General features: G+C 39.7%; 1 protein-coding gene across 5 annotated transcripts; it reads left to right on the plus strand.

The window, feature by feature from the left end:
• The first annotated feature begins 1,631 nt into the window (after positions 1–1,631).
• On the plus strand, positions 1,632–25,410 carry klc1b (kinesin light chain 1b). 5 transcript variants are annotated; one of them, XM_023279441.3, is made up of 16 exons: positions 1,632–1,764; positions 9,133–9,403; positions 9,744–9,974; positions 11,110–11,191; positions 11,657–11,885; positions 12,010–12,097; positions 12,756–12,857; positions 13,428–13,601; positions 14,258–14,357; positions 15,580–15,632; positions 15,909–15,976; positions 16,214–16,322; positions 16,737–16,889; positions 23,330–23,457; positions 23,660–23,717; positions 23,843–25,410. In XM_023279441.3, the coding sequence occupies exons 2-16, from the start codon at positions 9,155–9,157 to the stop codon at positions 23,915–23,917; spliced, it is 1,899 nt and encodes a 632-aa protein (XP_023135209.2). In that variant the 5' UTR covers positions 1,632–1,764; positions 9,133–9,154; the 3' UTR covers positions 23,918–25,410. The 5 variants fall into 5 exon arrangements, with proteins under 5 accessions (XP_023135209.2, XP_054874454.1, XP_054874453.1 ...); XM_055018479.1 differs by lacking the exon at positions 1,632–1,764 and adding an exon at positions 4,246–4,528 and having other exon boundaries at positions 16,737–16,862; XM_055018478.1 differs by lacking the exon at positions 1,632–1,764 and adding an exon at positions 4,247–4,528.
• Positions 25,411–26,769: the final 1,359 nt, after the last annotated feature.

The following is a 26,769-nucleotide window of genomic DNA, read 5'->3' on the forward strand; positions in this document are numbered from 1 at the left end:
ATGTTGTGGGGGGTGAGACTATTCAACACAGACCCATTATAATACATTTTGATCAACATGACATAAGCAGTTGATAATATAGGAAACAGCAGAGAATTGTCCAGAATCATTTGCATGGAGGGCTGCACAGTGGTGTAGTGTTTAGCACTTTCACCTTGCAGCTAAAAGATCCCTGGTTCACGTCCCGGCTTTCCCGGGATCTTTCTGCATGGAGTTTGCATGTTGTCCCTGTGCATGCGTGGGTTCTCTCCGGGTACCCCGGCTTCCTCCCACAGTCCAAAAATATGCTGAGGTTAATTGATTACTCTAAATTGCCCGTAGGTGTGAATGTGAGAGTGCTTGTTTGTCTATATATGTAGCCCTGCGACAGACTGGCGACCTGTCCAGGGTGTCCCCTGCCTTCGCCCGAGTCAGCTGGGATAGACTCCAGCCCCCCCCCCCGACCCTAGTGAGGATTAAGCGGTGTATAGATAATGGATGGATGGGCATTTGCATGGATGTACCAAAGCACTTGCAGCTTGTTCAAAGAAATGAGAAACTGCTTTTTTGATGTGCACAAGTGACACAATGATGTGAAGATTGAACAAGTAGTTTTGAGAATATCAATTCTGATCTGAGAAATGTACCAAAGCGACTGAGAAAAACTGTAATAAAATGATGTTTCCAGCTTGTTTCATTTCTCCATTAATTAATACAACGATTTAGTTCTTTTGGTACAACTTGTCCAACCTGCTTCATCAGTTCCGAAAGTCAATAAACATAAATAAATTATAAAATCTCTTGTGTTCAAGTATTTTGTGTTAAAACCTGTTCTGTTTTCTTTTGCTTATTGTGTCATGCAGCTACATATGGTTCACAAAATCAATCAGCATTTTTTCAATATTACAGACTGAATCAATGGCATGAGAAATAACAGAAAATTTCAGGTTTTTATTTGGTCCTGAGATGTTGTCGTCCAACTGCAGCCACAAAACTGATCAGAATGAAACCATGATGCCAAAAATAAGACAACATTATTGCTCTATTTCTTACTGTCCCTCCATAGAGAAATATTCCTACATTCAGTGGAGGCTCTTCAAAATAAATCTTTTATGAGAGCTTTTGAGCATGGAGTGGAGGAAAATACTATTTTTGCATTTTCTTGAACAACACACAAGGGGGCAGCCAAGAGACAGTTATAAGCATGGATAAGAATCAATTGATACAACACGCCCCTATATGCCTACCTGGCTACCACATACTGTGTATACTGGATTAATTCAAAAATTAACTGTCGTGTGGGGAATTGAAGTTACATTATTAGCAATCATTAGTTGACCACCAGATGCCACTATACACGCTTTTGGTTTTTTTTTCTGGGGTGGACCTTATGAGTTGTCATAGCCGTAGATATTTACAGTGTATGACTAGAACGTATTTATGTCTTCGAATAGTAAAAAATAAACCTCAAAGGCCCAGTCATCAATTATAGTCAGTGCATAATGCCTTATACATTTATTCACATCGTTAAAATGGGAAACATTTGTATTTGTAGCTTTAAACAGACAGTTAGATAGATAGATAGATAGATAGATAGATAGATAGATAGATAGATAGATAGATAGATAGATAGATAGATAGATAGATAGATAGATAGATAGAAGCGCAGCGAAAACAAAACATGACGTCACTCTACATAGCCGCAGAGGCTGCTGGGAGAGTCTTGCTGTGACGGAGACATTTTGGATTTAAAGGGGCTGAACTAGCCGTCAGTCCTAGCTCTCGGTAGGTGAAAGCTCTATTTTCTCTATCAAATATTGTCATTTTTGTAAACTCTGTGTACGACAGTGTATTTAAGTAGTGTATATATAAGATGTCTCGTATATGAACGATGCACTCGGCGCTTTGAACACGATAAACTCGCTAAAACTAGCCAGGGAGTGGTGATGCTAACTGATTAGCTGGAAGCTAGCCAGTCGCCGAGCGGAGCGCTAACCAAATCAGACAGCCAGCGTCACTATGAGGTTGTTAACCTAATGAGTTTTCGGCTACTAAATATCACAATGAATTTTGTGATGGAAGCCAAACTATGGCATTTATATAATTAAGAACATGCTAGTTGTTTTCGCCGTGTTATGATCCGCCAAAGCAAGATCAAATTGTGGGAATCCAATAATTAGCAACGACCATGTTAAATAATAGACCCTCATACGTTGTTTTTATTTCGCTTTGAAGTAATTAATAAATGTACAGAAATCTCATCAAGCACGTCAACATTATGCAGAGTCATTACTATGTAACTGCATTATTCAAATATCAGGCATTGTTTTTCAACATTGGCACATCAGGGATTTGGCACAGTGTGGAGGACTGTGGTGTAGACACAGGTGCCACATTTATTGCAACTCCTAAGGCTAGACAGATGCTCAAGCTGGTATCTCTTCTGAATCCGTGAAGATATTCAAGCAGACATTTTTCAGACAGCCATGAGTGGAGAGACAGTCCTCCAGCAGCTGGTTTCAGTGGAGTGATGGATGACTGTGGACAATGTCAGTGACACCCTTCTGGTTGTTCTAGGACCTGCCACACCCTCCTAGATGGCTGGCTCTTCTTTGTGTCTGGCAGTGGTACAGACAGTGCGTTGGATTGCTGTTTGTGCAGGAAACGGAGAAAGATTTAGCGATCTGGTGGTGTCAGACTTCATCAAGTAGACAGGAAATGCTTCTCTGGGGAGATGGCACAGTGTTGGACCATTGGCTTGTTTATCCACCCACTGCAGTCTGCCCTTTTCCATTTCCTACACTTGTATTTTACTGTTATTACACCAACATGCATCACACCCCTTTTCTAAAATTTAAAGGCTCTGGAACCTAGCAACCAAACCCAAACAGTTTTAAAGAAGAGCACAGCAGCATCTTAAATTAGGAGTTTTAATCTTTTCCAGAAAGATTAAACGTGCAATTACACCTTCAAGTGCAGTTTATGTCAATTAAGGGTTACTCAGTCAATCCACTTGAATGACTGTAGTGCAGTGATGGTAGCAAGGGATTATGAGAAAGGAGGAACTGAGTAATGATGATGTTAGCCATAAGAGGATAAAATAATGTGAGTCCTCTCTGGAGATGGAAACTAATGAAGAGGGTAGCTCTGGATGGGTAAACACAACAGAGTGATGGTTTTACTGCATAGAGGGATGTGAACCAGTCAATACAGAGTCATCCAAGGTGTTTGTTTAAACACAGAACTTCTTTCATAACACTCTTGGGCACTTTGGCTTTGGTATTGGTTTCTGGACTGTAGGAGCTGAGATTGCTGCAGTATTATGACCTTTGAGCCCACTGCAGGATTGAGTCATTTAACTGGTCCATAAAATTCATTTCCAGGTCAACATAATGTAAACATCAGGAACTGAAGGCTTCTCTATTCAGTGACTTGTTTTTTCACTTTGTCTTAAGAACTTTGTGGTTTGGAAATTCATTCCCTTTAGCTAGTGCTAAGAGTTTATGGACCTTGTATTACGTTCTTATGTAATATTTTTTATAGTTCACTTATTGAGTAACCTATGTAATGTGTATAATGCAATGCTTTTGTTGTAGGGGCTTTGCATTCTAACTTTAGGAAAGAGTAGAACTGGTGAGATATGTTAACACTTGGATTTTTCAAATGAAATCCATGTACTATAGCTAATCTATCGCTAATATGAAGTTTTTGAACCCTGATTTTTTTCACATCGATCAAATTTAATCATGTGATTGGAAACCATCTAGTGCTGAACTGCCCAGCGCTGCTCTATTAGCCAATTAAAATCACTGAAGAGATTGTTTGCAAGATATATTTTGGAATGAATAGATCATTCCTTTTGTCTTTTACCTGGAATGCTGACTGTGAAATGTTTGTTTGGGAAGTTTCTAAACGATGGAATTTATTGCTTGATGCCAAGATAAGAGTATATAACCAGAAATTATATGCAATTTGCACAGTACCAAGAGGCTGTGGGTTTCAACATTGCAGAATGCAGTTTGTCCTCAGCCTTTGGGGCATGTGCAACTCTTATTGAGCCTATAAATGGTGTCATTGAGGCTATTCCATGGGATCTCATTAGGCCTGTTCCTTTGTGTCTGATGAGTATAGAGCAGAGGAGCAGAGTCTGGATCAGCAGAGCTCCCTCCCCCATCTGACCTGCTCCTCTGCACTCCACTCGCTTCCTCCCACTGTGGGCGGGCCCATCTCTTGATGTGCACCCTGAACTGATCTCAGTTGTTCTGCTGAAGCAGAGGGAAGGTCACCATCGTCCTGCAGGCAGCTTCCATCCTCCTCTCCCCGACATCAGCATTCATCACTCTCATCACTATCCAGTTTCATTTCCATTTGCCTCCGTTTCACGCTGAATGTTTCCTTTTTATTTTAAAAAAGGATCTGTTTGGATTAGGACAGCAGTTTTATGATGCAGTTTGTTGACGTGTAGCGCTATTGCTCGAGGAGGAGACGTTATTTCATCAGCTTTTCTCCGTGCCAAACTATGAGGCTCTGATCTGCCGCTGAACCCAAGGTTTGTTTTCTGGTCCCCCAAATGTAGCAGCTGTAAACGTCGCCAGCATGAATGATGGATGGCTTAAGCCATTAGCAGTCATTTAGTGTTTTTTTTAATGGATATAAAGATTCTTTCTTAGGTACCTTTTTCATATTTTGTTTGCAATTTTTTCTTCTTATTAAAAAATTATTTGTTTTGTAGATGTGCCCGAAGAATGGTTTAATACTTCAACTGTAAAACTCAATTTGAGAAGCTACATTAAAAAAAAAAAAAGTACTCCAGTTGCTCCAAAGTACCAGTACGAAGCAGGAACATCTGTTAATGCACCATGTCTTATCTATGTTGTATGCATAGTAAAATGATAGGTCAGGTAGCTGTGGACTGAGTGATTTGCTGAAAATGCTGTACGTGTGTCCTGGTGTTTACTTTTTAGCTTGTTTTTGTCACTAGCTACCAAACTCACAGCTCCTTGACCTAGAGTAATAATTTATCCTAAGAATTTCTGAACCTGATCATGAAGGCATTTGAATAAAAGCCCCAATCAAATGAGTATGCACTGTGTCGTACAGTGTAACATGTACATAACAAGTGCATGTTTATATTGCCCCAAAGCACTGTGAGCCAGTGCTCTGGGGCAATATACAGCAACATAAGTGGTTATATTCTGGACACCATGCGGTAGTGCCGGTGTGTCATTCATTTAGTCAGGCTCTTGCATTGTTCTTATTTGATGCTCTCAACTGTTTAATTTGCATGCGATTTTTATGACACAAAGATATAGTAGGAGAATGTCAATGTTAAAGATTAATTCAAGGGCAGGCTCTTCAGGGGAAAACAACAGGCCTGTTGGACTTTATCTCACCTCTTTAAAGACTTGTAAAATATTAACTTCTGTTGTCTAAAGAAAGAAAGCCCTTGATACAAGTCTTTGAGTATTTTATCAAGGAAAAGATGCTGGCTTACGTAAAAGCACTTCTCTTTATTAAATTCTGTGTATGCCCAGCTAGTCAGGCCTTTCATCCATGTAGGTGTTAAACAGCTCAGATTCAGAGTAAGTCTTCAGGGAAATAAGCTGTCTGATCTGTGAATATCCTCGATCTTTCAAAGAGAACATTTCATATCATGTTCAGAGAAGCTAGAGGTAGGTCGTTTTGTTTTTTGGGTTGTTTTTTTTTAGCAGACCTTATCAGGCAGAAATATACTGCAGGCTTCAATGCAAAGCTTGGTTGGATGGCTTTACAATCTCCCACCTTGACTTTACTTAGGCCTCACCAATTTTACATAATATTCATGTAGCCTATTACTATAAATCCGGCTGAATACAGTGCGCTGTACGAAACAGTCATCTCTTTGCCCATGCAAAGAAGAGCTCAGCTTGATTTGTTTGTTGCATTTGACTAAACTCTCCTGTAAAGCAGTGAATGAGTCAGTGTTTTTTGTCAACTGTCTGTACTGCATATTATTTTCCTATGTTAGTGCGTGTTTTCCCAAAAGCGTGTTATTTCTTGCCTGCTGACTGTCATTATCTTTAGCACATTTCACTGTTGAGCACCCTTTCAATGCTTGACTGTAAGCCCTCTGGTCATTTTGTTTTTGGCATTCTAAAAATGTGCATATCGGGCCAAGTTCCACAAAACTCTACCTCATAAGATCTGCTTTTCTATATATTAGAGTATATGCTTTTTTGCTTAATTCCCAACTCGCTATCAGACACAATAATTTTCAGGAGTGATTTTTCCATTTGACTGTAATTCTGTGCAAGACTATATCAGTTATGATCTCAAGTATGTGTTTTCATTCTGTTTTGTGGAAAGTGGAACCTACCTTTTTAAATGTGGGTAAAAAGGTTTAAGTTTGCAGAAAATACAACATGATGCTTTTTTCTTGACCTCTATATATATTGAGGTATCGTTTGTATGATCTGGAAAACTGTAGAAAAGGCATATAAAGCGTTAGTTATTGTGTTTGCTTTTCTTCAAAATACGGTCATTTGATGTGTGGTAAGAAATACCTAACTGATTTTGTCACTCTGCTCTTCTTGACCTGTTACCACTTCTGTGTTGTCTTCCTCTACAATGAAATAGAAGAGCTGAGAGATGCTCTGTCTTACCACCTCAGTGGCTACCATATCTAATATGTTCATTAATAATCAGTCAGCACTGCTCTGATGTATTACAAGCTTTAACAAGACACTGCCTGCTTTTTATCAGTCTTTCTCCATGCAGCACCACCCTTTTTTGTAATCAGGTACATGATTTCAAGATGGTAAAGCTATTACCTAGAGAAAAGGGGAAAAAACCCTCCAGTACATGCAATTGTGTTAGGTTACCCGACACTTATCGATCCCTGCTGCTCTCCTGTCCATTCAGAGCTTCCAGCTGCTGGTACACAGGCTCTAGTGTCACGATGAAGCTCATTTCCACAGGCTGTCTGAAATTTGGTTGGCCAGCTAGGTTATTACCGTGTATCTGAGTCTAGTGTCTGTCATGGTATGTATTAGCATAATAAACAACAGTCTCATGATAGAGCCCAGCTGTGATTACAAGATGTGACATTCATAATGTCACAAGTGGGACATAATTACTGGATACCAGCAACAGATCCAGTTGATGTGTTGTCTGCATTCCTGCCAGTGGGAGTGTCAGCTTTAAAGCTCAGCCAAGGTCCACTGAAAATGCACAAGTAAGTAACATTTTCTGTAAGAGGATATCTTAGGATATTAAAGCTGACAACCAGGCAGAGGTGCTACACTTATTACATCAACAGAAATTAATCAGCTACTATCTTTGGAACCGATGAATTATATTGAGACACTTTTAAAGAGTAAAAATGCTAGAATCTGTTTCCAAACATCTCAAATGTGTATGTTGTGGTTTTATTACACCTCTATAATTATATATTGTGAATGGTTATGGGTTATTGCTCAGACAAAGCAGTCAAAAACATCACCTCAAGCACTAAGCAATTGTGATAGGCTTTTTTTTTACCATCTTCTGACAATTCATTGACAAATGACTCACAGATTAATCAGCAATTAAACCACTGCACTGCAACCATTTAAAATCATGTTGTGATATCTCAAGTAGTTTAAATATCAACCCACAGTCTATTGCCATCATTGAGCAATGAAGATCGTTCGGTTTTGCAGTTCGATTAATTCTAGTTATCTGTAACAAGACCTAACATTGCTGTCGTTATCTGTTCTGTTGCCACAGTAGAAAGTAAATAGCTATTTATTGCTAATTCTTTAGGGCTTTTGTTAGTCTGTTTATTTTGTTAGTGCTCTGCATTAATAGAAAATGGCAGAAATGTATGAGGCAGAGCAGGGAGTGGCGTGCTAATGGTGTATTGCAGTTTTCTGAAGGCAGATGGCTCTCAGCTGGTGCTTCTATAACTGCAAACCCCCTTATGCTTAACCCTTTATTCTCACTGCTGCTAAAATACATAACACACTAGTTTAACATTGCCTGCACCGCGGTTGGAAGGGCAGGGCTGCATATGACTCTGACATTTGCACGATGTAGCCAACAGTGATGTGGCTCACTGAGTCATAAGTTATCTTCAGACTGTTTGAGAAAATAGCACATGTTCCATGCACTCACTAAAGGGCTGACATTTCTTGAGAGCACAGTATTACTGAAAGTCGATGAGTTTTTTCTCCGACTTGGCCAGCTGTTGAGCTGTGTTACTCAGGCTTTTGTCAGGTCATTCTCTCCTTGACTCTTAAGCCAGTCATGCAGCCAGCAGGACTGGCCTCTGTCTGGGTGCTGGCACCTGAAAGCTTCTACACTGCAGCATCTGTGTGCACTGTGTTACACTGCAAGCTGCGGCTCTACTCCCAGTCAGAGCTTATTATAGGTGCCAAATCCCAACTGTCTCTCCACCAGCATGATATGTCCTGTGGCTCTTGGCTGTGTGTAAAGCTCTGCATGTCTTCACTTTGTATGCGGCCGTTCACTCAACCCTCCCAACTGAATAATTCATCAGACTTGGGCGGAGGTTAATGCTTTTTAATTCATGTGTTTCATATAACTATCCGTCTTTCTTATCTTAGTGAAGTGTATACATTACAAATGAGTTCAATTTTTGAGCTGAAAGAAATGCTGTCCCATGCCATTGATGCAATTTGAATCCCTCATTTCAGCTGCCGTGATAGAACATGACTTGATACCCCTTTTTATGGCTGTCACATTCCTGCAGGATCATGCTAAGATCTAATTAGCAGAGCATAAAAACGATGTGTCTATTAGCATCAAGAAGTGTGCAAAACAGTTAGACGTAGATATCTTTAAACTGAGAAATGGAGAGCGCCTCCTCTCATGTCACAAAAGCAGAGAACATCGTAAATGTTTTATAGTGTAGAAGATCATTTGAAACTAAGGATACATTCAATTAAAGAGAGGAAAAGTAATGAGAGATGTTTTGACAGTTGCTGTTCAGCTCAGCTAAATCCTCTGTGCTCTTGGGTTGTGTTTTGTGAATTTCAGTGTTAAACAAGCACAGCTGTGTCTTTGAAGGATCATCATGAAAATGTCGTTTTAATGTGGCAGCTGCTGTTGTGGTTTAAATTCCCACCATGTCTCAACATCCCCGTTTCCATTTTATTTTCAAACAATGTACAGGTTTCCTTGAGCTACAAAGAAGATGTCCACCATGGTGTATCCACGGGAGGAGAAGCTCGAGAAGCTTTCTCAGGAGGAGATCATCTCTAACACAAAGCTGGTGATCCAGGGTCTGGAGGCGCTGAAGAACGAGCACAACTCCATCCTCCACAGCCTCCTGGAGACCATCAAGTGCCTAAAGAAAGATGAAGAGGCCAACCTGGTGCATGAGAAGTCCAATCTGCTCCGCAAGTCAGTGGAGATGATTGAACTGGGCCTGGGAGAAGCACAGGTAAGACATGGTGGTGAAGGTATGAGGACAGCAAAATAGAATTTGTCTAATTAATGAGTGAATATAGTTTGCTGTGTGGGATATAAGCTAAAATGAAATGTTCTGTAAAGTGAAATTATGTACATTGTAGTAAATGTTCTGTATACGTTTAACCTTGACCTCCAACGGTCTTCTACTTTGTGTGTTCGGCCTCCTCACAGCTTCCTCATTCTATACTGAGCTTATGTGGTGATAATGATTCATTCAGAGTCAGCCCCAGTTTGTGCTCTACTGTCTCTTGTAGTTGCAACAGATTGTCCTCATTGAATATCACTGATCTGCAATGGCATCTCCATTTCAGGTGATGATGGCTCTGTCCAACCACCTGAATGCGGTGGAGTCTGAGAAGCAGAAGCTGCGTGCCCAGGTGAGGAGGCTTTGCCAGGAAAACCAGTGGTTGCGAGACGAGCTGGCCAACACCCAGCAGAAGCTTCAGAAGAGCGAGCAGAACGTGGCCCAGCTGGAGGAGGAGAAAAAGCACCTGGAGTTCATGAACCAGCTCAAAAAATATGATGAAGATGTCTCACCCACTGTAAGTAATGATAGTAAGCGTAATATCAATATAAATATAACTTAGTATTACAGATCAAGGTATGTAACTATTACTACTTGGTCTAATATATTATTGTGACATTGTGTTGATGCATTTTGACGTATTTAATTTTGCTACTCTACTGTCTCCTCATGTCTTGTTTTGAGATTGTCTTCATTGTAACAGGATACTTTAAAATACATTGTTCCTTCCTAAAATTGTGAACTAGAAAAAATTCAATTGATTGAAGTTGCATTAATGATTTAGCCTTATCATTGAAATGAAGATGACCTTCAAATCTCCTCTAAATTTACTGATTTAATTCTAAAGGTCACCACACTGTCTATGATATTGGTTACAGGTGGAATAACGCTGTTTTTGTTTGTATGTAATGCGTGGTCTTCCAGGAATTAGAACTACTGGGGGTCATCATTGATCTGGTAATGGGGATGAATCACTGCATTTTCTTACCATATCCTTAGTCACAAAAAGAGGCGGTAATAGCCTGTATCCACAAACTGCTTAACTCAGCAGGACCCCATCCTGCTAGAAGCCGGAAGGTGCTTGTTCTTGCTCTGGAAGCAGCTTTTCCATTCTCCAGTTTTTAATCAGCTGCTGCTGTAATAAAATCTTTTGATGTATATGGATGAATACAGCTGATTCTTAAAATTCAATTTTCCCTGTCAAGGGGAAATAATTCACGCGTGTAATATTAAGTGTACATTTTCAAATGTATTAGTCCTAATAGTTTAGCATAACCAATTTCACATATATATATATATATATATATATATATATATATATATATATATATATATATATATATATATATATATATATATATACATCACTTTTTTGTCCTTCCCTGGACGGAGATTTAATTTACCCTCTGGCAGTCTTACACGATTCATCTCTGGTATTCTGTCTCTCTCCACTCTAATATTATCATATTAAACAAGCTTACATACAGATCTGATTAGGCAGATTGATGTGCTTGTCATTCTTCATTTCAGTGTTTTTCCTGTTATATGTCCTTGTTAATTGCACATGTCTGACTGATGTAGATGGTTTCTGAATCTATTATTCCTGCTGTCTATTAGAGATTCTGAATAACAGATTTGTTTCATTCTCTCAGCAGGAGGAGAAGGACAGAGAAACACCGAAGGACTCACTGGATGACCTTTTCCCCAATGACGAGGAGGAGCATGGCCCAGGAAGTAAATACAACCGCGCAGAACAACTTAACGTCATATTATGATTTAACTTGCCAATAATTCTGTAAAACCGGTTCTGTGCTAGATGAGTTGGCGTCAAACATGATGTAGTCATCATTTAGACTAAAGAGCTTGTAACATGTATTTATCCAAGTGTGTTTATAGTATGTGATTAAAATGAGTAATCACTGATGATTGCAATATACACTGGTTGTATCACATGTAAAGCAATATTTTTCTTGCTAAAATTATGTTGTCACATCCATGCAAGAGTAGATTCATACAGCTATCCATGTAAGTCCAGAACATTATTGGAGATAATGTTGTGTTGTGCCAGTAAACACTTAACTGAATTATCCCAGTCATCTAATTGTTATCCAAATGTAGTTAATGATTTTATCAGGAGTTTTTTTTCCCTTTGGGAACTAATCTGATGCTTTCCGTGTGTGTGGCCTTTGTCCCCTATAGTGCAGCACCAACACAACAGTGCAGCTGTGGCTGCAGCCCAGCAGGGAGGCTACGAGATCCCAGCCCGTCTGAGAACCCTGCACAACCTGGTGATCCAGTATGCCTCTCAGGGCAGGTACGAGGTGGCCGTGCCCCTCTGCAAGCAAGCTTTGGAGGACCTGGAGAAGACCTCTGGACATGACCACCCTGATGTGGCCACCATGCTTAACATTTTGGCCTTGGTCTATAGGTCAGAAAAGTGGCTAGTTCCCTTGATTCATTGTTTTCTTTTTTTTACCGTCTTCTTACACAAATTATGTCAAAATGCAGGAAACATTAAGTCTCATCACGTCCTGTCTCTCCCTCTTGTTCAGGGACCAGAACAAATACAAAGAAGCAGCACATCTGCTCAATGATGCCCTATCCATCCGTGAGAAAACCCTGGGCAAAGACCATCCTGCTGTAAGACTTCACCATTGTCACGGCAACCTTATCTACTCATGAACACATCTATGTTGAGACAGATCAGATTAAGAGTCTATTGTAGGTTCATATGGTAATTGTTCAAAGAGAGTGGCGACAGCGAGGCAATAGCTGCACAGTGTTCTGTTTATGGTCCTACTCATTTTGTCTTTATTGTTTTTTTTTCTCCTACTGGTAAAGTATAGATTTTTGACCATGTGCCTGCTCACTCCAAATAATCAATCATGACTGCTCAATGTCTGCCCACACAACCAGCATGAACCAATTCACAAAATCCTTGCAATTGCACTACAATAGGAAAAACTTAAAAGACACTGTGTGTGAACAGATTTTTCAAAAATTGTCTACACTGTAGTTATAAAACACCTCATAAAGCCTAAATAAAGTTATTCCATCACAGTGAGAGCAACTCTTTAGGCTTTTCAGTTTGTTTCATATTTCACTCCTGTCACAAAGCAGGCAACACTATCATGCCATCTAATTAAACTGGCTCAAAGTCTTTTGAGAACACAGCTTGATTCCACAATGTGCATTTAAATGACTGTCATAGTTCTTAAGGGAATTGTAAAGCTAAACTGACAGTGCAAGAGCAAAGCAGAAGGGATGTAATGCGAGTTTTCTGTTTCTTTGTGTCCAGGTCGCTGCCACGCTGAACAACTTGGCTGTGCTGTATGGAAAGAGGGGGAAGTACAAGGAGGCTGAGCCGCTGTGTAAGAGGGCTCTGGAGATCAGAGAAAAGGTAGGCCATATCCCTGGATTGCACCAGTAGAGCAGTCCACAGCACTGCTATCGAGGTCTCATCTCAATGCTAAAACAGTGAACAACTATGTCATTGTAATAAGGTAATTAACAGTGATAATATTTCCAAAATGTCAGCCGAAGCTACTGTAATACCAGCTGCTATAAATAGAGAAAAGAGCAAATGATCTTCTTAAATTGTCTGTGACATTTCCATTGGGGGTTGTTCCCTTGTTGGAGGGGAATTAGAGGGTTTAATTGAGAGCACAGCTGAAAATGGATAGCAGTCGTTGGGGGAGCGAGGCAGGAGATGGATTGGAGACGTGACAAACTATAGAGCTCAGCAGGGTACAAAGCGTCTCTCTTTGCCTGAAAGCTCTGTTCGGTACCTTCTCTGTTGATCAGCCAGCCTTTTATTAGATCTCCTGCAGCAGGCACAGGCTGTCTAGTGAAAGCAGCAACTGGATATGGAGCTACAGAAGGAAGAGATGCACGGAGGAGCCAAAGGCAGTGAGGCAGTAAGACAAACTGAAATGTAAATTCAAAACATCTGCTTCTTGATTCCCCTCAGGTGCTGGGGAAGGACCACCCAGATGTGGCCAAGCAGCTGAACAACCTGGCCCTGCTCTGTCAGAACCAGGGCAAATATGAGGAGGTGGAATATTACTACTGCCGTGCTCTGGAGATCTACGAGTGCAGGCTGGGCCCAGATGATCCCAATGTGGCCAAAACCAAGAACAACCTGGTGAGAGAGAAGTTATTGTGTTTTTTCTTGTCTTCCTCTCAAACATTTCTCTTCATCATACTGTTTGTGTTGATGAACTATAGTCTCTATTGAGCTGTGAATGTACCAAAGTAAACACTGACAGATTGTACGACTATAGTGAACAAAGTCACTCATTCGTTCTGTCAGTCTAAGCTTGTGTCTGCAGGGATGTTGAGCCTATAAATTGCTTTCTGCCTGCAAAGATACCTCTTTTAATGTCTTTTATAACTCTGTTCAACTTGCACAGTTTTTCAGTTTTATGTTGTTTAAATAAAAGTGACACTATTTTCTTTAACACAGGCATTAAAAGAACAGAAGAATTGAAAGGCAGCTGCCATTTTCTGCTTTTACTGCATGTGTTGTTGCAGTTAGCATGACTTATCGAATGCCAAGCCGGTAGTTCTTTGTCTGATACTTGAAACTCTCCCTACTTCTTGCTTTTGTCCTTATTTATGATGGAAAGCTGTATGGACAGTAAAGAAGCCTCTGCGGTACAATATCATTTTTCATGAGCCACAGTGTGCAGGAGTAATATGCAGACAGGCTGCTCTTGCTCTCTCAAAGGGCACATTTTGAGTCAGTAGGACCATTTGATCCAAAACTCAAATGTACTTTCACCTCTGTTTCTTCTTCAGGCATCCTGTTTCCTTAAACAGGGGAAATACAAGGAGGCTGAGATTCTGTACAAAGAGATTCTGACTCGTGCTCATGAGAAAGAGTTTGGATCTGTTGATGGTAAGGCCTCATAGTACATATTGTAGCCTTCATTGTGTTATTTCAAAGGTTATTTATACATTGCTGTGGCAAGGATTCTCTTTTTCCATCAATTTAAAAACAATGAATAAGCGCAAAGTTAGCCCCAGAAAATGGGTAGTGGATTACATTAAAGTTCCATTTCAATATATAGACTCAATTTACTTTTAGTTTTTTCATCTTTCCTCCACTATTGTCTGTCTTATCTTCCATTTACTGTTTGTCTCACACCAGCGAGCAGAGTCCATGGTGGACAGATGGTTAGAAAGCAGACGATGCTCTAAGCAGGGTCCCAACCTTCATCATTCACAAGACTCAAAAGAATCTTTACAGAAACCATTTGAAGAAATAAAGAGTTTGCGTGTCTGAAAGATGAACTCTTGCAATTTTCTTCTCTTTTAGCTTAAGCTAAGCCTTTTGCTGGCTTTCCTCCAGGGATTAGATTAACTGCTTTGAGAAAGGAATCAAAGTGACTCGGCACAATGCGCTGCTGTGACGCCTTTTGAGCAAAAGCATCTCACATTTTTCAGAGAGGTTTATTCTTCATGTGTCACTTAACTTGACAATAGCGCTTAGATTCTTTTTTTTATAAACCTGTTGGCAAGTTGAAGGTTACGGCAAATCAATATGAAGCAGCAGGAACAGTTAATCTTATTTACCTTTTTTCTCTTATAGGTACTGTGTTTGTGTGTGTGAAAGACAGTCATTACCTTCATGTATATGTGTGTGTAAATACATAATACTGATCATCTGAAAATCTAAGTGATAAAAAACTATTGGGATAGTATTTTGGTTTTAGATCATGTTTTGTCTTTTTTGTCTGTATTGCATAATTAGTATTGCCTTTTTCATTTGTTCTGGTTATGAAATCTGTGATTCTATCGCTGTACTTACTGTCCTGTATTAATAAATTTGCTCAGGAACATACTATTTCTGATTCAGTCTTTATATTATCAACAGCTATGTTAAAAACCACCTACACTTTTAATACTTCCTGTCAAAAATGTAGAAATGTCTGATCTCAGAATGCATTTAGCTCACTCATACATTTAACAGCCAAGCACAAAAAAAGACCACCAGCCTCCCAAGATGGTAGAATAGGTAGAAAAATGTTGCATCTTGAATTAGTGGAAACTTCATGAGATGAAGCTGTTAAGCCATTTTCCAGTCCTGTTTGTAGACCATCTCTCCTCTCTGTCTGCAGCTGAGAACAAGCCCATCTGGATGCATGCAGAGGAAAGAGAGGAGATGAGCAAGGTGAGAGGTTTTCTGTAACTGTCCTTGTGTTTTTCAGAAAAAAAAAACAAAGCAAACAAAAAATACATATCTCTTATGGCTTTTTAAATGTGTGATAAAGACATAGGAAAAACAAGTCACTTCCTGCAAAGTGAAATACAATCCTAAACACACAGTATAATCCCAAGATGACATATAATAGTTATGTGTAAACACAAGAAAAATGCTGCTGATCCAGTTTTAACCACCACTACGCCTCACTGTTTTTTCTTCCTCCTGTCCCTTATTTACTTCCAGGGCAAGCACAGAGACAACACTCCATACGGCGAGTACGGTGGCTGGTACAAGGCCTGCAAAGTCAACAGGTGAGGCAGACACTGATAAGAATGTTTTTTTATGACTCGGTCATAAATACAGTCACACGATAAAGACCGGAAATTAAACACTGTAATTTTTTTGTGTGTCAATAAATACATATCAAGGAGAAGCTTTCGGTAGTGTAACAGACTCAGAAGTGTATTTTCTTCCAGAATTTGCTGTGCTCAGACTCACTTGTTGCTCATATGACTTTTAGAATCAGTTTCTGTGTTTTCTGCATCCAGCCCTACAGTGAACACCACCTTGAGGAACCTTGGGGCTCTGTACCGCCGACAAGGCAAGCTGGAGGCTGCTGAGACCCTGGAGGAGTGCGCCGTGAGGTCTCGCAAGCAGGTCAGCATTATTTCCTAACTAAAAAAAAAAAAAGCCCATTTTTGCATGGAGATACCTTATCAGTTCCTGTTTTTGTGAAGTCTGAAATATGTTCCCAGTGTTAGGACAGCTAATCTCATGATATTTCTTTCCCTTTCCCTACATTGCTATGGATCCAGAGCAACACAGTAAGTGGTTTGTCTCTAACTGATAGCCCCCATAGAGCCCCCACAGAGCCCCCATCTCTCTCCCATAACATCACACCCATCTCACAGTCATTTAAAAAGTCTCCTTCTCTGTTAATGACAGTGCCTCGAATGCATCAAAATAATTCACTGTAGTTCATCCATATAACTTTGCACCCTCACCATTATTGACTAGCTACTGTCTTCTTCTGTGTTAGCTCTGATTGTGTTTGTCTGTTGCACTCATCAGGGCATCGACCCCATCCACCAGACACGTGTGGTGGAGATCCTGAAAGATACAGAGGGCGACAGGCGGAGGAGCAGGGACAGCCTGACCAGCGTTAAGTATGAGAGCGGCTCTGAGACCGGCGAGGAAGTGAGTATGGGCGTGGAGTGGAATGGGGTGAGTACAAATCCACTATAGTAGATTCAACACGTCCAGTGGCCTCTCTGGAAGGATGAGGCGGTGTTCGTATTAATCACAGAGAGTGTGGGCTGGTACAGTACATCTACAGATAGATAGAATTCAAAATAAAAAACATTGACTTGTTATGTAAATTAAAAGATGAGAGAAGAGGACTCTTGCATTTTAGATATATGCCGTTAGATGACCAGTGAGTAGGAAACGGGGACTTTAAGCAGGAAACTCCTCTGGCTCCAGTATCTAAATTATCAGAGCTGATCTGGAAGCTCCTCTTCATGGTCCACATCACATGAAGCTCAGGAAGCCAGGTCAGGGTGCACCTGCATGACCTACTTTATGATGTCAGTCATCCTCAAATCATTCATTACTCACCATTAGCCGAATATGAGAAAGATAATGGAAACAAAGTTCAAATTGCACAACCTACTTTCTCAAAATGATTCATAGACACATGGTAAATGGTAAATGGTCAGTATTTATATAGCACTTTACTATACCTGTAACGATACCCAAAGCGCTTTACATTATACATCACATTCACCCATTCACACACACATTCACACACTGATGGTGGACATCTTTTTAGACATTGGAATAGATGCTCAAAAATTAGTTCTTGATTTACTCTCTGTGAACTGTATCTGTTCCAGTCCACCAGCTCTCTGTAGATGTCACATCTTTACCATGAAATTAACCTGGAAATATGTTTTACAAAACGCGAAGCTGATTGAGTGTCTTGGCATGCAGTTGTTTTGTTTTTTTTTGTTGTTGTTTTTTTGCAACATCACAGTTTGCTTTGGACTACACGTCTTGTTTTAATAAGTGGTTGTTTGCCTGGCAATGCTTCTGCACAAGTGGAACAGTGACAAAAAGGCACAAGCTCAGTCTGTGGCACCCTGGCAACATATTAAATATTTATTTGCTCATGTGGGACTCAAAGATACAGCCTGTCTAAATCCTTATTACGATATGTCATGTTCCCACCATTAAGCACCACTGACAAGGTTCCTAATGTCCTTGATGCTGGTCCCTCTGCTCAGTAAACTGGGCGGCTGATATGGAAAGGCTCATCCTGCTGTTTGATTGCCTCGTTATAATGTCCTTTGGCTGTTGGCTGTTTCACCCTGACCAACAATTGTTAGCTTCATTTAATTTCTGGGCTTTTATCTCTGAACAGCATTTCCTTTTGGATTTGCTGCCCATCCCCTTTGTATTACAAAAGTCGGAGCTGAAAACATGATATTCATATACAATTTGGCACTACTGGAGCTGCGTCACAGCTGAAAGAAGCTCTCTGGTGAGACTTGCATAGACAGAGGGCAGAATTGTGCTGGCAGGGATGCCTCATCTGAGCCTGTGCCTCTCCCCTCACTTAAGTGCAGCCACACCCTTCACTGCACCAACCCAGTCCAAACATGCATGTAGCAGTGTTAGCCTGCTGGGCTCTCCCCTTAACACGCACACTAATGGACCACGCGTTCCATGTGTTCTCACATGGCTGGAAAATGTCTGTTAACCCGGTGTCTGCCTCTTGCTCTCCTTAAGTATAAATATGGGTTTTTGTTTGCTGGCTGTTGTGTGAATGTGAAGGCTGCTCTACACGTATAACCCAGCTACACTGCAGCAAACCTAATGGCATGTGTATTCATCCAAGCGAGCACCTGTCTGTCTTTGAAAAACATGTGATGGCATGCGGAGGATTGCAGGGTGTGTGCTGGCATTTCATTATCCATGTCACAGCTGTAGCGGTAGAAAATATATTCACACAGCCAAGCCAAAAAAAAAATATTCATGACATTCTTGTGCTTTTCGCCGATTGTTCCTGAAAACGAGTCACATTACTTTGTGGTTTTGACTAAAAGAGTTTATAACAATTCCATCCATCCATCCATTCATTTACAAAATTGCAAACATATGTGTTCTAGAGATTAGGCTTGGAAAGTACTGCCCATTTCTGTGCAGATGTTTTCTGAGCGATTATGTGTTTGATATGTCACCTGCTGTATAACATTGCTTAAACGTGTCTTCATCTATATTCTGTGCTCTCAAATGTGTCACTGAGGCCAAGGAAGCAATTCACATACTCAGAATGAAATATTTAAATGAGATATTTAAATAATTCCCTGCTAGATGGAACTAATTTAAATGCCCGTTCACAGATGCTCATTTCCTTAGTTTGTGTTGAACCAAAGGAGATATGCACAGAAATAACACCAGTGAGATGTCAGCTGTCAGCACGTTTGTGGCTGTGTTCAGGTTAATGAGCTTGCCTGTGTGTCTCTCTTAAGAAGCATGGTTTAACTTACTGTCTGTGAGTCTGTAATTGCTTTGTGCCCTCTGCTTTAATGTGCTGCTTGTTAGTTTGCATGTTTTCCAGATTTCATCATGTTTACCTTTTTCCTCCTCTGTTTGTCACTAACCTGCATCTTTAATGATTCTTCTTGCCATGACAACCAATCAGCCTGCCAATCAAATTTCCTTTTCTCATTCAGTGGATTGTACTCTCCCCTCTCGAACTCTCACTACACACAGTAAGCTTGGGTGGGTTGTTACATAGTGACATGATGAATAGGTTAGATAATTAGCTCATTAGTCATTTCATGAGGTTAATAGAACATTAGAACAAGACTAGACAAGCTTGGAAGGATTACGTCATCATCTTTCATAAGAGGCTAATTTGGCTGATGCAAAATTCATACTGCAGAATGTCTCAGCATTAGTGTAAAGGCTATATGAGGTACTTGCAGATGCCCCACGTCTGCAGTGCACAGTCACTGCCGGGGTGCTGTCTGCCAAGTTCAGGCTTCCTGGTACCCCAGGAGGAAAGAAAAACAGCTGAGTCATGGTGACTGCAACCACCAACCTACTGCATCACTGACCTGCTTGCTGTAGCGCAGCTTCTAAGACAGCTGTAATTTATCAAGGAGAAATCCAGCTCTTATACTGCTGGATTTTTTTACATGACTTTGTTTCTGTCAGCTTTGCAAACTGGGGTTCACAAACACTGCAGGACAGATGATGCAGGTCAGTGGAAGAAAAGCAGAGAAGCTGAGATTTATTAAGGTGTAGGCGTTTAGCGTAGGAAGCCCAACCCAGAGCTCTTAATCTTACAATGTGTGCCGTTTTTGTCTCTTTTTTTTTTCTCTGTTTCTCTCTTTCTCTTTTATCAGGCCTAAGCCATCAAGATTATTCCTCCATCCTTCTCTCCTTCCCCAACACAATAGCAAATGGATGTGTGTTGTCGTTCCCTCTGGCCTTCTCTGTCCCAGCAAACCAACAGCTCCTCTACCATTCCTGGTGCCCCCTGCAGCAGAGACTCAGAAAGCCCCTTCCTGGTTGTCACCTCTGTCCCCTGTTCAACTGACAACTGCTGGGACGTTTGGTCTTCTCATCTCTGCTCTGTTTTTTCCTCTCTCTTTCTTTCACCCTCTCTCTGTGATTTCCTCTCACTAACCTATGTCGTCCCCTATGTAGGATGTCAACTCTTTCTCTCATTTAACATTAAAAAAAACAGTCATAGTGTGTGTAATCTTTCCCTGTGAAGAAGTCACTTGCACATTTTTCCTCTCTTCAACACCCATTTGTAATTTGTCATGGGGCATAGTAGATTTATTTGGCTCGTTAGAAGAGCAGGAGAGTAATTTATTGGAAGAAGGCAAAACAGAAATGCTAGCATCACCTTTGATAGCAGCCTCGGCTCCAGACATCACTCCAACCCATAGTCAGATAAAAAGCTACAATCACTATAGAATCAGTGTGTGCAAAATAATTACTTTCCAGTTACTCTGCTTTGGTCTCACTCAGAATTTGTTTGTTGACTTGAGCACTATTAGCCACCAAGTGAAAGTTGACCTCAAAGCTAGCTTCCAACCTGGTGCCTGTATTTAGCCATGGTAGTATCTTTTGTTTTGTTCATTTTTTTTGGCCATTTTTTTTGTTTGTTTATTTAATGTTTTTAACTAATGCCTGCGATCAAATGCTAAAAACAGTTTTAAAATGAATGGTACTGTATAGTTTAACATGCTAGTTAAATTTCTGCAGCCAAGTTGGTGATAAAAGAGAAGGGAGTGTTGCCATGTTTTGTTTTTATAGATATATTTCCTATTAATTTTTGTTTTGCACAATATTGTTTACATTTTTTTTAAATACTTTTGATTTTTTTGTGGCTGAGTATAAAGGTAGTAGTATGTCAACAATGCCATTCTGTTGCCTGTTGTGAAAGATCAGAAAGGCCAACATGAGATAGAGTAAAGCTGACAGCAAATTGGTCAGATCACAGCAAGCTCTTGTTGCCATGGTAATTTATTTCCAAGTTGCTCTTACTGAGTTCAGTGTCCTTGGTTTGATAGAGCGTCCACAAAGGCTCTGTGCTGCCACAGTATGTACACAGTAGCTCACATTTACAAAGGGAATTGGCAGCACTGGCTGCTGCTGTAAAGCTAATATTACAGCAGAGACCAACTGGAGCATCCAGCACAAATACTCCCCACCTGAGAGATTGCTTGATAATAATAGGTTTTTAAAAAATGGACGTAAATGCCTAGAATTGCCTTGTCCAGTTGGTGCAGGAGTAGAAGCTAGCATTATAACTCAGCAGAAGTCTGGATTCCCCAGTAGTTTTCGTGTGTATTTGTGTATGTTTCGGTGGTACAGTCGCAGTGCCCACTCTGGCTATGGATACTGTATTTTGAACACAAAGCTTAATGGAGTGTGTTGCCTTTTTTCTTACACAGCTGTTTGCAATTGTCACTTTGGTGAATCATGGTTTTTAGACACCAAAAGTACAGTGCGAGTTTTTCCTCAAGATCAACATGTTATTTCAGATGTTTAACTAACTGAATGTAAATGACTTTAACATCTTGGAAATGTAATTGTAGGCTATATTTATAGATTCGACAAGTGCATTCACTATACGGCTTTTCAGTATGCTACTTGCCTTGATTCTTCATTCCTTCCAACGAGTACACCTATACTTCTAATGCAACTCTGAACAAAAGAATCGACTATGTTCATCACATAATTATGGCAATATTGTTGTGTTAGTGGAATGCTTATTTATTGAACTGTCTGTTCTTGACATATATAGTGTGACTTCAGTTTCTTAAAGTGGAAGAACATAAATGGTAAGGTCTATAGACACTATCTTAGTAAGTAGGACTGCATTATATTTACCATTCTGCATTGTGAAGATTATTGCATCAACACTTGTTGGTATTCTCAAATAAAGTTTTTCATTTGTGAAGTTTGTCTTTTCTCTACGTGGGATGGCAACATATCCTTTGGTATTTCTTGTTTAATATCTGCTGCAGAGCCACAGAGGGGATTGGCTACTTCTAAATCTTCAAATTTACCCACAGTTCCCCCTGCTGGTAAAATACTTGTAGTGCACTATAATGACCACAAAGTCAAACAGATTATATCGTAATCTGTTTCCATTGAAGCCAGAGAAAGTGTTTACTGTGTAGCATTTAAAAGACACTCTATGCTGGGTAGCTGGTATGTTAATAAATCTACTAATGAATGGATGGATGGATAACTGGAACAAACTTTAAATTCATTTTGAATTGGTCAATGTTAGAGCTGCAACTAACAGTTCTTTTTATGTCTGTTAATTTCTCAAACCGATGTCATCATTTGATCTGTAAAATGCCCATAATTCTAAAGCCAAAGGTAACATATTGTCCCCACAATATTCCACCTACTGTCACAAAACACACACAAAAGATGCACTGATGATGAGGATAGTTGCTTATTGTTTTAACAGTTAAACCCTAGTTACCGTAGATGAAATACGGCAAGCAGCTCTTTACACTTAAGGCTGCCACTAATGGTTATTTAATGTCTATTAATCTATTGATTATTAATTTGTTAGTTGTTTGGTCTATAAAATGTCACAAAATGGTGAAAAATATTGATCAGTGTTTCCTAAAGCCCAAGATGACATCCTCTGATGTTTTGTTCACAGCCCAGAGATAATCGGTTTTCTGTCATAGAGGAAGCAACAAAGTAGAAAATGTTCAAATTTAAGAAGCTGGAATCTGAGAATTTTGACACATTTTTGAAAAATAAAATGGAAAGGAGTCGATCAATTATTTGTGTGTAACATGACATCAATTTTCAAGTTTTAAATATAATAGTTATCCTAAATATTGCTGTATTGTTACACCCATACATTAATGTTGAATATATTTACAAATCCAGCTAAATATTTCAGTCACACCAATTACTTTTTGGTGAGAATTCATGGTTGTGCTGTTTGACTGCCTCTTTATAGTGCTAAACTACAGAACAAGTAATGCAAAAAAGCAAACATGCATCTGCTAAAGTTAAGAAAAGTAAGAAACATGATTTTAGCTGTGCGATCTCTCCAGACACTGTCAGTGCTGAATGGCTGGCCTGATGAGTGTGTGTGTCTGCAGGACGGCAGTGGAGCCCTCCAGCGCAGCGGCTCTCTGGGGAAGCTCAGGGATGTTTTACGTCGCAGCAGCGAGCTGCTGGTGAAGAAACTGCAGGGCAACGGACCACCTGAACCTCGCAGCACCACCAAGTAATTACTGTAGAAATCATGTCTTATAGCAGGCATTTAAAGCTAATTGTACTTCAGAACTTTTAGAAGTACTATCCTTGGGATACGTGGTGACTTTTCCCAAAAGTAAATTTTGAAGTTAACTCCGTATCTATATGAACAATCATTATTTTATGCCTAATCTCAAACAGTGCATAAACTTAAATTATCATTTGTTCAACAGCATGAAGCGAGCCGCATCCTTGAATTACCTGAACAAAACCAGTGACGACTCTTTCCAGGTGAAAAACATTTTATTATACAGACTTTTAAGTTGTGTCAAGTTAATCCTGTTATCCAAAGTGTCACATTTTAACCTTTGTTTACTTCTTTTGCCTTCTATCTGTTGTATCTGCTTCTTGGTCAGACTCGGGGAGGCAGTAATTTCAGGGAGAGCCGGGGCCTCAGCTCCAGCACCGTGGATCTGTACACCGGAAACTGAGCCAAAAGGGTGGGCAGGCGTCTCTCCATCGTCTGATCTGTTCTGTTCACCGACCCAAAGATGCTCCTTCCCTCAGCTCGTTCTCTGAGCCATGACGACTGCCAACAACACTACCAGACAGTCCCCACACGCCCTTTCTCCACACAGCGCCTGATCCAAAGAACCACTTCCTCCTGGAATCAGAATCAAAGACATTTACACTTGTCAAAACAAATACATAATCAACCAGTGGCCTTTTTTTCCGGTGTGTTTTTAAATGTAAAGTGACAGATGGCTGTATTTCCCTCCCGATGTTCCCTTCGCCTCAGTGCCTCCTTCCTGAATGTGACCAAGAAAACTTACCTCTGCCCCTCTTTCAGAACCACTGTGACTCTGCACTTTGAGTTGTTGCCATAACATCACCTGTGCTGGTATATTCCTCCTTTTGTTGTTTTGATTTGAGATATTTGTGCTTCTCAATTATTTGTCTTCCTGTGCCATTTGATTGTTTTATTAGTGCAGATTAGACTTCTTTTTTTTCTTTGTGTAAATAAATAATAAATTGTAGATTTTGTCTCCAAAAATAGAATAATTATAAATAGACATGTTGGATTTGAAATGACGTAATTACACTGTTAAAGAATCCATTTTTATTTTCATTTTAATGGTTCTACATTTGCCTGTTGAGATTTACTTGCAATGTGAGGTGTTGTTAAAGCTTTGGGAAACAGGGTGAAACGTTGATCCTACTGACATGATTTCAGTCGTGTGACTTGTTAAGCATAATTTAGATATTTTCCAGTAAATGGCTGCCGCTTTAACCTCGACAGCTTTGAGATCTAAATTTGTTTTTTCTCTTCCATTGCAGAGAAAAACCTAAGTAGAATATTTGAGTGATTTATGGGCTCAGAAACTTAAAAACACAACCAAGAAAATACTATACTTTTTAAATTGTGTGTGTATATATATATATATATATATATATATATATATATATATATATATATAAAAATAAAAATAAAGGAAAAACTTAGGCTGAACTGATCTCTTTGCCGTTTAAGACTCAGCTACAGGAGTGTCTTCGTTCATCTCTGCAGGTTTGAGTTTCCAACTGTGAGCACATCTTCTAATGTTGTTTACAGTAATTGGGATGTGTGGTGGTGATAGATTTTTGCACAGTTCTCAGAAGGGTGTCTTCTGTCTTTGAATTGTTTTTTAGTGAAGCTACTCAAAAGAACTGGAATGTCTTGTAATTATTGGTTTTTTAAAATTTTTCCCTTGTTTTACAATGTTTTCCTTTCATCATTTGTAATAAATGTATACACAGAATCTGATCGTAAGTTCACAGATCATGGAATTCATCAAGAAATTCATGGAAATACATTAAAGTGTCACTGGTGGTGAGGGTTGAACCTGCATCTGTTAAAGCCTGATTCTTAAACAATCCAATACATGAATGCTGATGGATAGAAACTGTCTGATCTTGATTCAGAATTAAAGCCAACTATTTTCTATTTGGTTGTGTCATTGTTTTTTATGTCATTGTATACAGTGGGGCTTGAAAGTTTGTAAATCCTTTTTAATTGTCTAGATTTCTGCATAAATGTGACCTTAAACATCATCATAATGTCACAGGAGTCCTAAAAGTAGATACAGACAATCCGGGTAAACAAATGAAACAAGAATATTACACTTGGCCATTTATTTAGAGAGGAAAATGATCTAACGTTGCGTATCTTTGAGTAGAACAGTGTGAACTGCAAGAATTAGCAGTTACTTGAGGGTGGAATTACAAGTTGTGTGCTTTCAGTCAATGGGATACCAATCAGGTGTTTTAATGAAGAAACAGTAATCAATCAATCTTCACACTGTTTCTTTCAAAAATAAGAACATTTCTAAGTGACCCCAAACTTTTGAATGATAGTGTACACACAGTATATATATATATATATATATATATATATATATATATATATATATATATATATACACACACACACACACACACACACACACACACACACACACACACACACACACCGATCAGCCACAGCATTTATGACCACTGACATGCAAGGTGAATAAGGTTGATTATACTGGTACTATGTGATGTTCTGCTGGAAGACCTTGGATTTTGGCATCCATGTTGATGAGACTGAGACACCCAACTAAACGTCCCAAAACTAGCACGGTCCTTTATGCAAATGACAATCCTAAATGTCTCTGGCCTACCCGTGCTGAAAAATGCACTCCACCACATTGCAAAAACATCAAACAATCAGGAACATCCTGGGGAACGTGACAATCACCTAAGATGTTGATTTGATCTAGTCCCCATTCAGATCAAGCATCAACAGGATGCAGTGGAGCAAGTTTTGAGTCCCAGAAGCCCCACTGCACAACCCAGAGTACTTGATCTTAATCCAACAGAAATGTTGTGAAAGGATTTGAAGTGAGCTGTTCATGTGAGGAAACGCACGAGCATCCCAGAGTTCAAGCTGTTCTGTATGAAGGAATGAGCTAAAATTCGTCCAAGCCGATGTGTAGGACTGATTAACAATTATGCTTAGTTGCAGTTGTTGCTGCATAAGGAGGTAACACCAGACACTGAAAGTAAAGGTTTACATACTTTCACTACCAACATATATGTAATATTGAATCAATTCACCCAATAAATTAATGAGCAAGTATGATATTTTGGTTTTGTTGGCTTCTCTGCTTTCTACTTTTAAGACTTAGGATGTTTTAGGTCATATTTATGCAAAAATATAGAAAATTCTCGGAGGCTCACATGCTTTAAAGCACCACTGTTGCTGATTTGGGGGGTTTGCTGCAGATCATGAAAATTCATAAACATCTGGATTTGAACAACT

Source organism: Amphiprion ocellaris, chromosome 16 (genome assembly GCF_022539595.1).
Source record: "Amphiprion ocellaris isolate individual 3 ecotype Okinawa chromosome 16, ASM2253959v1, whole genome shotgun sequence".
Lineage (NCBI taxonomy): Eukaryota > Metazoa > Chordata > Actinopteri > Pomacentridae > Amphiprion > Amphiprion ocellaris.

Bases quoted from the DNA above. Each gene is read 5' to 3' on its own strand.
- klc1b (XM_023279441.3), top strand. From the start codon at position 9,155: ATGTCCACCATGGTGTATCCACGGGAGGAGAAGCTCGAGAAGCTTTCT. The intron at 9,975-11,109 runs GTAAGTAATGAT...TCATTCTCTCAG, and splicing joins ATGAAGATGTCTCACCCACT to CAGGAGGAGAAGGACAGAGA. The intron at 12,858-13,427 runs GTAGGCCATATC...GATTCCCCTCAG, and splicing joins CTCTGGAGATCAGAGAAAAG to GTGCTGGGGAAGGACCACCC.